This window comes from Alosa pseudoharengus, unplaced genomic scaffold (genome assembly GCF_046254945.1).
Source record: "Alosa pseudoharengus isolate Yale_2024_CS ecotype anadromous, Long Island Sound unplaced genomic scaffold, YU_APseudo_1.1 YU_APseudo_1.1_scf_22, whole genome shotgun sequence".
In the NCBI taxonomy this organism is placed as follows: domain Eukaryota; kingdom Metazoa; phylum Chordata; class Actinopteri; order Clupeiformes; family Clupeidae; genus Alosa; species Alosa pseudoharengus.
Window position 1 is genome coordinate 12,224,673 of NW_027468680.1, and position 15,823 is coordinate 12,240,495.

Sequence of the window (15,823 nt, forward strand, 5' to 3'; positions counted from 1 at the left end):
AGGGGTCGAGTTAGAGGCAGTCGACGGTCTGGCAGAAAGAATGGGGATCACCGGCAGAAGCAACAGATGGGTGGGCGCTCCTCTCCTCCATCATCACTACTGTTCTGACTACCCCCTTTTCTCTCCTTCTCTCTCTCTCTCTCTCTCTCCATGGGCTGTGTGAGCAGGATGATGATGTCACTAAAACGAGGGATTAGCGTCTCTTAAGCCACTGTGAGCTTTTATCAGCGAGTTTGGAGGGAGAGACTACCACACACACACACACACACACACACACACACACACACACACACACACACACATACCACTGACGTGTTACAGACACACATGCTCTCGTACTAATGCAATTTCTGAGAGAAATAACTACAAAAAATGACTTAACAATCCACTTGACTTTCAGAACCAAACATGAGGATTAAACATCAATCACTGGTTTTCGTGTCCATATGGGGAGCTGAAGTTTCTTGCTTGGTGGCTTATGTAACAACGTCAAAACACACAGGCCTGCCTCAGAGTTTTTTTTTTCTTTCTTTTTTAACAGACACATTGGTCACTAATGCACAGAGAATTAGGGGCAACGAGGGGTGAGGGGGAAGCTGGGATTTGTTTGGGGCGTAAATCCTGCTAAAGTCATCTCATAATATTGTGTGGGAAGCCTCTGTTTTGCCCGAAACAGCTGGGTTTTCGTAGTGACCTTCTGCCTTCTGAGCCAATGACCGGAACAGAAGAATAAACCTCTTCGAAGCCCCGGCCAGGATAGTCCTTGTGGGGTTGTGAACTCCATTAAATGTGTAAAAGTAATTGACTCAAACTGGGTTACACACAATCAGTAGCGTTCCGTCTTTTTACAACCCCAGCCTTATCGTCACATTTCAGATGGATAATCTTGTCTAATTGCATTTTATCTGGACATTTTGCCCTTATTATCCTCTCAAATCAGGCTTTGAATTTTCTGTCAACTCAAAGTGGCTATAGCATTCATTCACCTCTTTTAAACATCCAATGCAGAACACAGTATATTACAATATAATATATTGTAAGTATATAACCGTCCAAAGATATATCATAGCATACTGTTTTATAAGTATGTAACAGTCCACATATAGTATATTACTGTGTTATGTATTATAAATAACTAGTCCAAATACAGTAGATGCCTTTTAGAGTATAATGCATCACAATTGTGCACCAGCAGGGCTTGGCCTTAACTCAGTGTGTGAAGGAATGGAATGGGGGAGGTCTTATTTTTGCATTTCCGTTGCATGCGAGGCCTCGCGTTCCATGAAGCATCCCGAGCATTAATCACATCTGACTAGACTCCTGAATGCATGTACAAGCCCCCTCCCCCACTTCCAACACAAAATGAACACACACACACAAACTAACTCTCTCTCTCTCACAGACACACACACACACACACACACACACACACACACACACACACATATACACACACACACGCAAAGTTCCACTTATCACTTGAACTTGCACAAATTTACAGACCCTGTTTTTTTTTTCATTACCCCCCCCCTCTCCATCACAATCTTTTCATTTCCCTCATCAGTGCACACAAAGACACACTGTTTCTCCATTTCACACCCACACTAAACACATACACACACACACACACACACAAACACACAATGCAACCGCCCCACAGTAGTTCCATTTCCATCCACAGAACACTCTAAGCACAACGCAAGCAGGTGGGAGAGCACAGTAGATTAGAGTCGGGTCTTAGGGTGTGTATTTATTTCAAAGCTATTGTTCGTGCTCATGTCTGCATCTGTTTCTCTGTCAATTGAATCTCTGATTCATGAATATTATGCAGAATGATCAGTGAACACAGTGGGGAATCTGCTGCTGGAGAAACACAACTCCCCAACACATGCAAATCAACCTGATGGGAATCACCTACCAAAAGCACCAGAGCCTGGCATGTCATCTGATTCAAAATGCTCCTCGGAAAAATCAATGATCAGTAGGGTATTACTAAAACCCGTGTTTCATTGTCAGGGACATCAGAGGGCCATGGGCAATAAATAAGCAGAATGATCTACATCTGCTGCCACCATAGAGGCACAGGAGAGTATAGTAAACAAACAGCCATATCTGGGCTACTGGGATGCATTGTTCAAATGCAGTCTCTGAGAAAGTGTTTGGGGAAACCAAAGGTAAACTGTGCAAATGCAAAGAAAGGATGTTTTGACATAATAAAAAAAAAAAGTGAAGTACTAGAACACATTTTCTCAAAAAAACTGCCAGAATGAAGGGGAACTTTGGACAAGGTGGGTAAGACTCTATTCCTAGTTCCAACAGCCCTGTTGTAGGCTAAATTCTATCAAGGTTGAAAGTGTTTTTCAGTAAATACTTCCCCTTGTCACACTACTACCTTGCCTTACCATCCTCAAACAACAATTCCATTCCATTCCATTCTCCCCTCTAGACCCTAGCACAGGTTTTTTTTTTCTAACTAAGATAGAAGTGTGTGTGTGTGTGTGTGTGTGTGTGGTTGTTTTGTGTTTGTGGCAAGGACAGAATGAGCAAAGGAAAAAAGACTGATAGAGAGGGAAGAGAGTGTGTTTTGTGCTTACAATGCATATCTAACCTGTATGTTTGCAACTGAGTATGGGTGTAGTTTGTTTGTATCCATGCATTTTCGGTGATGTATGATATGTGAAGAGTGGCTTGTGTGTGTGTGTGTGTGTGTGTGTGTGTGTGTGTGTGTGTGACAGCACTAGCGTGACAGTAGGCTACACAAGTGGCTGTTTGTCATGGTAGCAGAGCTGTCAGCTCGCATCATAGCAATAATACATCTCACTTACAGACGAGGGGAGAAGTTACCAACCTCCCGTCACTTCTCCAGCTCTCCATCTCGTTCATCTCCTCTCATCAGCTCTCTCAGCTCCTCCTTTCTCTCTTTTGACAGATAGGCTAATATTGATCATCTGCTTGCTGCATTTCTTGGGACTGAAAATTCTGTTCAATTGCGCTGTTACACAACATGTTTCGTAGGCTACACTTACTCTACAGTGCGATGTTTTCTTGTCTTACAAGGGTTAGTTGTAAATAATGTCATGCGAAATACAGAGAGAAAACTGCTGAACTCTACGAACAGGCGTGGTCATGGTTGTAAATAAATAATAATCCGCCCATAACTATACTTCCCCCTTGTGGAGAGGATTGGAATTCCGACAAATGCAACCCTTCAAGTTGGCTTTGAAGTCAAGATATTAGACCGAAACCTTGCTTTTTACCTGTTTTTTTACCTACACACAACGAATATCTCACCATGAGTTCATTCCTAAACCGTTTCTTACAAATAAGTAAAAAGCAATAGCCTACACTAGGTATGCTTACAATAGTCTATATAGCCAGAATGTGAGCAGGTATGAGAAGATCTTAATTTCGGTTCAAGGATTAGTGATGATCCTAGAAAATATAGTTTACTCTCTGCTGTATTCATGCAGTAGAACTCTCCATTCAAGTAGAGCACATCCTAAGCTGTCACTCTAAATAGCCTACTGTCTGATGATCTGTCTCAGTAGAAAGTGTCAATGATATGTGAGACAGACTCTGACAGGACTGTGGCCATACTAACTATTTTAAACAGCACACGCCAGAGGTGCTATATTTAATGAGCTCTTTGTAACAGGACCTGTGTCGTGTGTGGCCTTTGTGCCCTTCCTAGCCACACACTATGCAGCCGAGACTCCCCTACTTTAAGATCACTACTCCTCAGAGAAAGCACTTCTGTCAGTATCACATTGCTCAGGACTAAAAAATGTTATTGATGAAAGCATCCCGATTTCCATAAGCTCTTTTCGTAATGTGTGTCCAAAATCAATGAAGTGTCTGACCAAGCGGATCTGGTGACAAGTAATGCACCACAAATATCTGAATATAAAAGGGGAGTGTACAAAATGTAGTGAGGTGAAACTGGATGAGCTACTGTCTCACCCTTGAATCATGCACATTTTTAAAAGGACAAGCAAGTCTGCTCCATAACCATAAGCTACACTGTCACGAAGAAACTGAATGGATTTTATGCAGTAAATCAAGCAATGATTACAAATACAAACAATTAACCTTTAATAAATAGACACTTTTAACACTTCCTTTAGCTCAAGTGAAAGATGATAGAGCAAGGTCATGAGTATTCCACCCAGAGATCACACACATAATGAAGACATACTGTATGTCTGCACTGTAGGATGGGCTACTTTAAGTTACTTTCTATAAAAGTATTAAAGGCAAATAAATATAAATGTATAACCAAAAGAATGTTTTCTGTATAGAATCTTACTTGATGCTTACACATGATTTGTGTGTCCATCCATACATGCCTACACAGTATGTTCTATGACTTAGTATAGGCCTAACTGCAGTATTCCATCATCCGTGAACAGGCCTTGTGTTCCAATTTAAACTGCTGGCCTATTGGCTATATGTAGACACAATCCAGCAAACAATAGCGCAGTTATCTATCACAAGGCTCAGTAAATCTAAAAGCAATGTTCACGTTCACGTCTTTGAACATACATTGAAATCTGCAGGCGCATGACATCCTGTACACCCTATTAAAAAACAGTACACTGTGACTCTGGTGGCAATAAACAGGCTAGGGTTACACCTCTGCTAAAGAAAAGTACACTTAATCCAACTGAGGTGAAGAACTACAGACCTGTCTCCCTTCTTCCTTTCCTGTCAAAGGTTTTGGAGAAAGTGGTCTTCAAGCAAGTTTGTGACTTTCTTCATCAGAATAATCTACTAGACCCTATGCAGTCTGGTTTCAAGAGTGGCCATTCTACTGAAACTGCTCTTCTGTCTGTGACTGAAGCATTGAGAGTAGCTAAGTCCTCTGCTCAGTCATCAGTATTAATTCTACTAGATTTATCTGCAGCCTTTGATACTGTTAACCATGACATTCTCCTATCTATACTATCTGAACTGGGAATTTCTGGAAAAGCTCTTGACTGGTTTGAATCTTACCTTAAAGGGCGTTCTTTCAACGTGTCTTGGCAGGGACAGGTATCCAAGTCTCATGACCTCACCACAGGTGTGCCTCAGGGATCAGTATTAGGACCCTTGCTTTTCTCTATTTACACCACTTCCTTAGGTGATACCATTCGCTCCCATGGATTTGACTATCACTGTTATGCAGACGACACTCAACTTTACCTGTCTTTCCCACCTGATGACTCTAGTGTTTCCCACCGGATTTCTGCATGCCTTAAGGATATTTCAGCCTGGATGAAAGATCGGCACCTTCAGCTTAATCTCTCAAAAACAGAGTTTTTGGTGTTTCCAGCTAAAACAGCGGCACGAAACTTGGGCGTTGTAATTGATGACCGACTTAACTTCTCTGAGCATATAGCTTCTATTGCAAAATCATGTCGGTTTATGTTTTACAACATTAGGAAGATCAGACCTTATCTGACACAAGATTCCACACAACTTCTTGTTCAGACCATGGTCATCTCTAAGCTGGACTATTGTAATTCACTATTAGCTGGCTTACCCGCTTGTGTAACAAGATCATTACAGCTGATTCAAAATGCTGGAGCACGCCTGGTCTTCAATCAGCCAAAGAGGACACATGTAACTCCTCTCCTAGTTACTCTCCATTGGCTCCCTATAGTAGCCAGAATTAAATTTAAATCTCTCACTTTGGCCTATAGGACACTAACTAGATCTGCTCCTAGTTATTTTAATTCAATAATCAAGCCTTACATCCCCAACCGCCCACTGCGGTCTTCTGGTGAGCGTATGTTGTGTCGACCAGTCATGAAAACTGGGTCTAATTCCAGACTCTTTTCTTCAGTGGTTCCATGTTGGTGGAATGAACTGCCCAGTGCTCTCCGTTCCTGTGGTAGTTTTGGGTCGTTTAAGAGGGGTCTAAAGACATTCCTATTTAACATATACTTAGTTGTTTAAGCGCTTATGTGTTATGGTTTATATAATGTTGTTTTATTTTAATTGGGCTGTTAATGAATTTGACATTATTGTTTATTATTGATATTCTCCTTAATGTAGTCTTAGCATGTCATTGTTTTTATATTATTGATTGAATTGACATTATTGTTTTATTATTGCCTTTTCCCTTTTTACATTGCTTTTTTATTAGGCTATTGATTGAATTGATACTATTGTGTACTACAACTATTCTCCTTACTATATTTGACCTACATTTTAATCTGTTGCCTGTTCAATTTTAAATATTATTATGTTGTTTTGTATTTATGTGTCGCTTTGGACAAAGGCGTCTGCTAAATCCATAACCATAACCATAACCAAAACCAATAAAGGCAACTCAAGCTTGTGTTCTAAAGTATGCATGGGCATATATATGGACATATGTATATGGATGCAAGGACACACACACACACACACACATGCGCAGACACACACACACACACACACACATGCACAGACACACACACACACACACACACACACACACACATGCGCAGACACACACACACATGAACACACACACATATGCATGTATGTATAGTCACACACAAGCACTTCATGGCTATTCATGGGTGTTTGAATGTAGGTGAGTATCCTGGATGTTTTCCAGGTTCCAGGATGTTAAATTAGACCAACGGTTCTGAATGAGCTCACTGTAAAGCTTTTTTCCCCTGAAATTCTCCATATAGGCCTCCACTTAATCGCCACTGGACCCTGAAAGCAGTGCCAGACAAAGTGAAATCCATGTGCCAGTTTGCAGCAGTAAACCAGGAGAGCAGCTGTACTGTGCTGTGCTGTGCTGTGCTGTGCTGGGCGGTGTCAGAGATCAGGACACTGTGATCTTACCATAGACATTGACCTCATGCAGAGCACAGCACCACACAGGCACATTATGCCTTATATGGCTTTAGGGAATGTGTATTACAAACACATTCATTTGATATGAAATGCTTTATAAAGTATTATCATCAATACACATGCATCTGCTGAATGTATAGTATAATATAGTATGTATTAGTATATATACTCTTTTGATCCTGTGAGGGAAATTTGGTCTCTGCAGTTAACCCAATCCGTGAATTAGTGAAACACACACAGCACACAGTGAGGTGAAGCACACACTAATCCCGGCGCAGTGAGCTGCCTGCTACAACAGCGGTGCTCGGGGAGCAGTGAGGGGTTAGGTGCCTTGCTCAAGGGCACTTCAGCCGTGGCCCACTGGTCACGGAACCGGCAACCCTCCGGTTACAAGTCCAGAGTGCTAACCAGTAGGACATGGCTGCCCAACAATGCATGACATGAAAACTGTTCAAAGACATTTTAGGATAGTCCTCCATTTATTCCCATTTGTTAATGTAAGAAAATGCATAGAGTAATGCTTCCATTATTACAAAAGTATACTACTAGTTTTTCATTGTGTTGTACCATTACATTGACAGCATAGTATCTACAACATATACAGTAGAGATGATGTAAGCAAACAGTATGCAACAGCTATATAGTAGCTGTAGCCATTGAGATGTAGGACATTCCTACATCCTCCACTACAAGGGCCCTGCAGAGAGAAGCAGGAGAATGACTGTTTTTACGCTGTCACTGGTCACAGTATGAGAGCCAAACACATGATCAATTATGTCCCAGCAGGACAACATTACAGTTCACCAGAGTTCACTCTCCTCCTGAGATACACTCTCCACTTCCCACGGGCGAAGGGGAAAAAGCCTTTCTACTGTTAAAGGGAATGAAGAGTTGAAATGAGCTGGAGCGTGATAGTTCAGTGAGCCTTTAAGCAGATATGCAGTACAGTGGAGGGACTGGGGGGGGGGGTACTGCCTCCCCTCTCAGTTCTCACAATCTTACACGCATTCTCCACGGAGTCACTTCTCGCTGAACATCATTCCCACGTGATCATGACTCAGACAGACAGACACTGAATACAAACATCATGTGACAAACAACAAGAGAGACTCTAGAGAAAGAGAGAGAGAGAGAGAGAGAGAGAGAGAGAGAGAGAGAGAGAAAGAGAGAGAGAGAAAGAGAGAGAGAGAGAGAGAGTGTGTGTGTGTGTGGGGGGGGTGTATGCAGTGAAATATTGCAGACATTTACAACAGAATACTCTTCAGAGGGACATCACAAGCCCAAAAAACAAAATGCTATGGACAGACACTCTCACTAGACTGACTCAAAAATATTTACAAGCGACAGGAAATTCAGTGCACGTTAATGCCTTTAGTGCCCTAGACTTGCCCTTCATCATCAACAATACAACCGCCGCCCTCTCCTGTTATATACTGCACAGTAGATCTGCTGTGGAGACATGGCTTAGTGGGGCAGACCTCCCTTGTCTTAATGCTCCAGTGGCTTTGGCAGAGCTTTAGCAGGTAAAACACTCAGGCGGAAATAGCTACTGCTGGGACGGGACAGTCTCCTACTCAGACTGGGGTGGGGGACAGGGAGAGAGAGGGAGGGAGGGAGGGAGGGAGTGTGTGGGGGGGGGACTGCTATTTTTAACTGATTGTTTCTGTTAGGCTGCCAGCCTGACCACAGCCTTCACTTTTCTAATGCTCCTCTTCCAAGTCTGTGTGTGCGTGTGTGTGTGTGGATATGTGAGGCAGACAGCCAGTCACAGAGCATATTTAGGTGTCTGAGTATTATGTGTATCTTTGAGTGTGTGTGTGTGTGTGTGTGTGTGTGTGTGTGTGTGTGTGTGTGTGTGTGTGTGTGTGTGTGGGTGGGTGGGTGTGTGTGTGTGTGGGTGTGTGGGTGTGTGGGTGTGTGGGTGTGTGCATGTTTTTATGTATTCATCTGCTGCAGATGGCCGCCGCCCAGACACACACACACACACAAACACACACACACTCACCTGAATCTACTTCTCTCTGAGAGTACAAAGTTCTTCTGGAAAGATGCAATCACATTTAAAGTGATCAATACAAACAAGCTTAGACACAAAAGCACGGGAACACACACAAACCTATTAAAACACACACACACACACACACACACAGAGACGCACACACACACACACACACACACAGACACACACACACACACACACACACACACACACACACACACACACACACACACTGGATGATGTTTCCTGTAAATCCATTATCACAGGAAACACAAGTGCAATTGTACATCCACCATATGACAGGACATTAGTGCCTCTCTCTCTCTCTCTCTCTCTCTCTCTCTCTCTCTCTCTCTGTTTCCATCAACAGCAAGCATGAGCAGAACAGCACTGAGCTGCACCCATTTCTCTTCATATGTGCTTTATCCCAAGGCTCTGTAAGCCTGGAGTGCATAGCCCTTATAAGGCTAAAGCAGTCGGCTAGCTCTCATCGCCCAGCTGCATGTTTGCGGCCTGAGCTGTCCCCCTCTGGACCGGACCCAAAAACAGACACAGGGTCCGGCCTCAGCGTCCCGACCCAGCCCAACCCAGCGCAGCAGAGCAGAATCGTCAGGGGCTACTCACCCATCATCAGTCCCTCACAGTCGGACATGGTGGAGTTCCTGGAAGTCAGGCGAGTCCCGAAGCTGCAATAGATACTTACTCGCACTTGCTCTCTATGTCTCTGTCCCTGACACTCTCTCTCTCTCTCTTCCTCTCTTGTTTCCTCTCACTTGTTCTCTCTGTCCTTCTCTTCCTGTCTGTTCTCCTCTCAATTACGCTCTCTCTCTCTCTCTCTATCTCTGACTCAGTCTCTGTGACTCACTCACTCTCTTTCTCTCTCGTTCTCAGCTTATGCTGCCCCTCCTGTAAACAAATGGCTCTTTGAGACCCCCGCATTCACACACACACACACACACACACACACACACACACACACACACACACACACACACACACAAACATACACACACACGTGCGCACGTCACCTAAACCCCCCGCCCCCGGTCAGCTGAGAGAGCAGGGATCCCTGTCAAACATTGAAGGCTGGCCAGCTATTGGACGATAAATATGTTGACATCCCACCCAGCTGACCTCCCCTCTCTCTCTCTCTCTCTCTCTCTCTCTCTGTCTCTCTCTCCATGTCTCCGTCCCTCCCTTTCTCTCTTGACTCTTGTCGTCCACTTACTGTCCATTTATACTGCAGTGGCACTTTGCCAAGGCCTGAAAGGCCAAAGCCCTCCCTTTCTAGTGTCCAAGGTATGCCACAACTACAATGTTTTTCAAGTCCACAATCTTTCTGAAGGAGAGCTTTGGTAGGATGGAAAAGAAAAACAAAGAAAAGAGGATAAGTACATCTAAAGAACTGAAAGTAATATGAACATTGAATAAAGATAAACAGGCCTAGCATCTTTCATGTTACCATCATAACCCATAACAGACACAGAGGGCACTGCAAGGGGAGTGCTTCATAGCACAGCGATGCATTCAAACCTGCTCAGGGACAGGATTATTTGCAGATTGGTTTAAAAATAGTGCCCCATCTCAAAGTGGAACATGTGTAGAGGTCACTGTGCATAGCCACTGACAAAATTTCCGTGTAACTTGCCCTTGGAGATACATTATCCCGAAGTTCCTCTCATGGAGCTGGTAGTGTTTATCACTGACCACTTGGGGGCGACCTTGCAGCACTGAGATGGAAACGATGGTTCTGCGCTGTGCCCGAGGAGAGAACAAAGTGGCCAGGATAAATCATTCAAAGGTTTCTCCTAATTGTAAATCTTCACTGTTAGGAGATTACCAGACTTGAGTCTCTGTTGTTCCTAGCACCATGATCAAGGGCAAGCTGTACTAGTGCCAAAAGCAAGTCACTAGTTATTTGTGGGCGAAAGTCTCAGCTCTAGGTAGACTTATTCCATTGAGGGAATTTTAAAAACATTCCACTTCTGTATGCCAATGGAACATTCCTGTAATATTCCAATGGATCATTTTCCTTTGCTGTTTATGTTGTGATCGTAAACGTGGTCATAATCATAAGTAATGCCTAATACCGCAAATCCCATTATCAGACAAAAGCATATAGGTAATCTGCATTACTATGCATTATTCCTCCACAAGCATTTTCCATATGTGTTTGTTTAGCCAAGGAAAGATATGATTACAACTATATGACTCCATTCACTCAGGTTGGCCCAATGACTGTATATACAGTCATTGGGTTTGGGTTGGCCAAACAGTAATGAACAAAAACAAATCATCCTAGTACGAAATGGAGTTAGAAGCAGCAAGTTTCAGTAGTCAGGGCTCTGCCCAAGTATTGTAAGTGTCCTTATATCTGATAACATATCAGATAACAAACTAAAGAGCAATTTTGTCATCATTCTCACCATCACTTTGATTATAACTAGTTAATTGTGGGATAATTTAATTGTATATTTATGAGGGATATTCATTAACTTTGAAATACATCTACAATATTAACTGTAACCATTTACCAAATTTTTCTTTCACGGGATCAAAAAAAGTATATATACGTAACTTTCAAACATCAAATCCTCCACATGAAACTCCATTGCCAAGTGGCGTAATTGTGAGAAAAAAAAACTGTTGCTGCTGAGAGTGATGTGTGGGTAGACAGTGACAGTGCGGAGACAGTGGTGAATGGTGTGTTATGTTAGGAAGTCCTTCCCTGCGGGGATGGTGCCTGCTCTGTCACCTCTGTGTGTGTGTTTGTTTGCGTGCTTGTCTCCGCGTGTGTCCCAGGGGTCATCTGCAGTTCTCCCTCCTGGCCTCTACACCACACTGTGTGTGTGTGTGTGTGTGTGTGTGTGTGTGTGTGTGTGTGTGTGTGTGTGTGTGTGTGTGTGTGTGTGTGTGTGTCTGTGTGTGTGTGTGTTTTGCTTGTTTGTGTAAGTGTGTGTGTGTGTGTGTGTGTGTGTGTGTGTGTGTGTGTGTGTGTGTGTGTGTGTGTGTGTGTGTGTGTGTGTGTGTGTGTGTGTGAGGCTTACTGTGGGGTCAGAGAGTAATGGGGGGGATATCAAGAGTATGTATGTCACAAGTGATCTGGCTTAGGAGGGGCTAAAATCCAAGAAAAGGAGATTATGAGACCAAATCCCAATATCACATGTCATCAAAAAAGATGTTTCATTCAACATTCATAAGCAAATTATTGGAGATGAGGGTTTTATGTTGCCTCTGTTTAGCAGAAAAGCGTCAAAATGACACTGTGATTAACCCTGTTGGTTCAACTTGTGAGGTGCTGTGGTCTTAAAAACAAAGTAGTCAAACAATTCACCTGCGTGGAGTGGTTTAAAGGTGCTGTTCGTTTTCTTACAGATGACCTATGTAGCCAACACACTTAGTGTTTGAGGAGAATTGCTTCAGGTTTGCCTGAGATGAGCCAAGGGCTTGGACGAGAAGGTGGCCAGCCCAGCAGGAGAGGCCACCAACTCTCCTGTATCCTGTCCAGGCTGCCGTCTGTGAGCCTCCCTTCCCGCACCCTGCTGCCCACCCACACCCCACTGCCCGTCCCCCCACTGCCCCATCCCATGACCCTCTGGACCCCTACCACCCTGACCCCCTTTGATCCCCTGGCTCTGCGTTTGCAGAGGAGCTTGGAGGGATTTTTTTCTCTCTCACACACACAGACACACACACACAGACACACACACACAGACACAGACACACACACACACATACACACACACACACATGCACACACACACTCCCTCTCTCTCTTTCTCTCTCTCTCTCACTCTCTCCCTTTCTTCCTCTACAAACATCATCCAGAATCCCCTCCCCTGACTTCCTTTAAGGGCCAGCCCTGGCTGGGCTTAGAGTGTTTTTCCTCAGTAATCACCCCAAATTGACTTTCCCTGCGCTAATATACTCCCTTGGACCCCCAGAAAAATTGGCGGTCATTTTCACAAATTGATCGTAAAGAGGAGAGGAAAATGTTTGCATCTCGCATCATGAGACCATTTTAATTCAGCGCCGCTGCTCTTTTTAAACACGGAAGGGAAAAGTCTGGTCCTGCCAACATAACACAACGTACAACCATTTAAAAAATAAAAAAGAGTAAAAAAAAGGTTTTGGATGGTACATGAAAGAAAGGAGGAGAAAGAAAAACAGAGGAGAGGAATGGAGAGAAGGATGGAGAGGAGAAGTGAGGGAGAGGAAAGGAAAGGAGGGCAGATGAGAGGAGAGGAGGGGAGAGGAGGGCAGAGGAGAGGAGAGGAGAGGAGAGGAGGGGAGAGGAGAGGAGAGGAGAGGAGAGGAGGGGAGAGGAGGGGAGAGGAGAGGAGGGCAGAGGAGAGGAGGGGAGAGGAGAAGAGGGCAGATGAGTGGAAAGGAGAGGAGAGGAGAGGAGAGGAGGGGAGAGGAGAGGAGAGGAGGGGAGAGGAGAGGAGAGGAGAGGAGAGGAGGGGAGAGGAGAGGAGAGGAGAGGAGTGGAGAGGAGAGGAGAGGAAAGGAGGGCAGAGGAGAGGAGGGGAGAGGAGGGGAGAGGAGAGGAGAGGAGAGGAGAGGAGGGGAGAGGAGAGGAGGGGAGAGGAGAGACCTTCACCTTAGCTGGCCCTGAGCTGGAGAACAGTGTGTTTACTGTAACGCCACTCTGCTGCCCCTGCCTCCTTGTGTTTGCAGTGGGCTCTGTCGGAGTGAGCTTTTGGGTCGGGCGGAGACGGGGGTGGGGTGGGGTGGGGGTGGGATGGAGGTGAAAGGCTGGAAGGCAGCCCTGTGAGTCAACAGCAGAGGTAGCACCGCCTAGATTTGCATTCAGTTAATATTCCTGAAAGGCCTTTACAGGCGGGATGGTAATGATGTGCTGGTATGTGCCCTAATTAACTCCTAATGGTGCCAAATTTAACAGGCCCCTGAATGATGCTTTAACTGTTTTATGGCTGTAGAGGCAATCCTCTAATTGGGGACTTGAGCCCAAGATATGGCATCTCTATGGGTCTCTGGCTGATGGTGGTTTTTAAGGCCAGTGAATTCACAGCTTGGCAATTCACACCCATATCGTTGTCAGTCCAAATAAACACAGCTCTTTTTTCCCTTATAGCTTTTATTGTGTCTAGCTTTAACTAAAAAAACGACTTTTTTGTGGAGATGCACACATTTCCCTACACTGTAGCAGTGTGTTTGAACATGTTTTTAATGTCTGTAATTTGGGCCCCGGTTACTCCTTTGCCTCCAACAGTTTTACATTCTTTGGCCGAATGCTATAGCATTAGTTTGATTGTCTTGTAGCAACTCCACCTACTGTCTTTTTTCTACTTTTCCTCCCCAACTCCCCCGCTCCCTCTCTTCCTTTGACTCTGTTTCCCTACTTTTCTCCCTCTTTCTCTCTCTCTTTCCCCCTATGCTCTCTGTCCTCTCTCTCCCTCTCTCTTTCCCTCTTTCTCTCTCTCTTTCCCCCTATGCTCTCTGTCCTCCTCCCTCTCCCTCTCTCTTTCCCTCTTTCTCTCTCTTTCCCCCTATGCTCTCTGTCCTCTCTCTCCCTCTCTCTTTCCCTCTTTCTCTCTCTCTTTCCCCCGATGCTCTCTGTCCTCCTCCCTCTCCCTCTCTCTTTCCCTCTTTCTCTCTCTCTCTCTCTCTTTCCCCCTATGCTCTCTGTCCTCCTCTCTGTCCCTCTCTCTCCTTCTTTCTCTCTCTCTCTCTCTTGTACTTTCTCCTGAGGCGTTGTCCCACTGACAAACAGCCATAAAAACACACAGGGTCAGGAGCCCCTGAACAAAAGGCAAAGCTTTGATTTACCCCCCCCCCCCACCCCATTCACCCCACCCCCCTCTCCCTCTCTCCTGAAAGCCAGGAGGAGACCAGGCAGAGGTCTACCTCTTCTGACAGAGAACCACCCCTCCCACCTTCCCCGCCTCCTCTCTTCCCCTCCTCCCTACCTCTGTTCTGTACTCTGCCTCTCCCTCAGGTCCTGGCCAGAACAGAGGGCCTGGGAGACAGCAGATGATTTACACAGGCTGTGTGGTGGGGCAGGGGTGGAGAAGGTGGAGGTGGAGGAGTTTAGGCACTGAGGCAATGGTGGAGCTCTGATGTAATTGATGGTGTCTGAAGATGGTGATTTGAGAAAGGGAGAGAGAGAGAGAGAGAGAGAGAGAGAGGGAGAGAGAGAGAAGGAAGGAAGGAGAGAAGAAACTGAAAGAATAATGCAGGTAGAAATCAGAGATGCAGAGAAGGGAGAGGCAGAACAGAACAGCACAACTTGGAGAGCGGCCCCATGTCACTGTAGGAGTGCATTCTGGGAGATTCATGATGACAGTGAGAGATTTCAGGCTCTGGTCTCAAAGACTGTGTGTTAATCCAAAACTGGTGTGAGATTGAAGCAGAGCAAACAGAGAGAGAGAGAGAAAGAAAGAGAGAGAGAGAAGGAGAGAGAGAGCAAACCAAACTCCAACAGAGAGAAAGAGAGAGAGAGAGAGAGAGAGAAAGAGAGAGAGGAAAAATAAATTCCCCAAAGAGGAAAAAGAGTAGACAAACGTTTTTCTCCAGGCTGTGAAGGTCATAAATCACCAGCATGTAGCTGTCAGAAGACGCTACCCTCACATGTCCAACTTTAGGGTGTGTGGGGTAGCCAGCGGAAGGGTAGAGGGATGACTTAAAAAGAAATTCCACACTTATTCATTTACTTTTCCACTCCCTTTTCTTTCTTTTTTTCTTTACCACTTGTTCCTGTATTCCATTCTTACTTTTTCTTCTCCTTTTAATCCCTTACATTCTTCCTTTCCTCCATTCTTTCCTTTTTTTTCTTTTGTCTTTCAGATTTATTCCCCTCTGTTTAAAGAGCCTGCCAAAGGCATTAAAGTACCGAAAGGAGAAAGTTCTCCTCTTGTGTTCGCCACACGCCCGGAACAGCCATCAACTCAACACTACCAAAGCATATACCGTGCAGCAGAGAACACCCCAGCCCAAAAAAACTCATATACTCTCTCTGTCTTTCTT

At 44.7% G+C, this 15,823-nt stretch overlaps 1 protein-coding gene across 1 annotated transcript in view; it reads right to left on the reverse strand.

Moving 5' to 3' along the window:
• The window catches only part of eml1 (EMAP like 1), a 59,878-nt gene extending 50,055 nt beyond the window's left edge, over nucleotides 1-9,823 (reverse strand). Inside the window, exon 1 of the mRNA XM_076300565.1 lies at nucleotides 9,458-9,823. Within this exon, the coding sequence (XP_076156680.1) occupies nucleotides 9,458-9,485 (28 nt within the window). The 5' untranslated portion in view covers nucleotides 9,486-9,823. The remainder of the gene's footprint in view (nucleotides 1-9,457) is intronic.
• Between the last annotated feature and the right edge of the window lie 6,000 nt (nucleotides 9,824-15,823).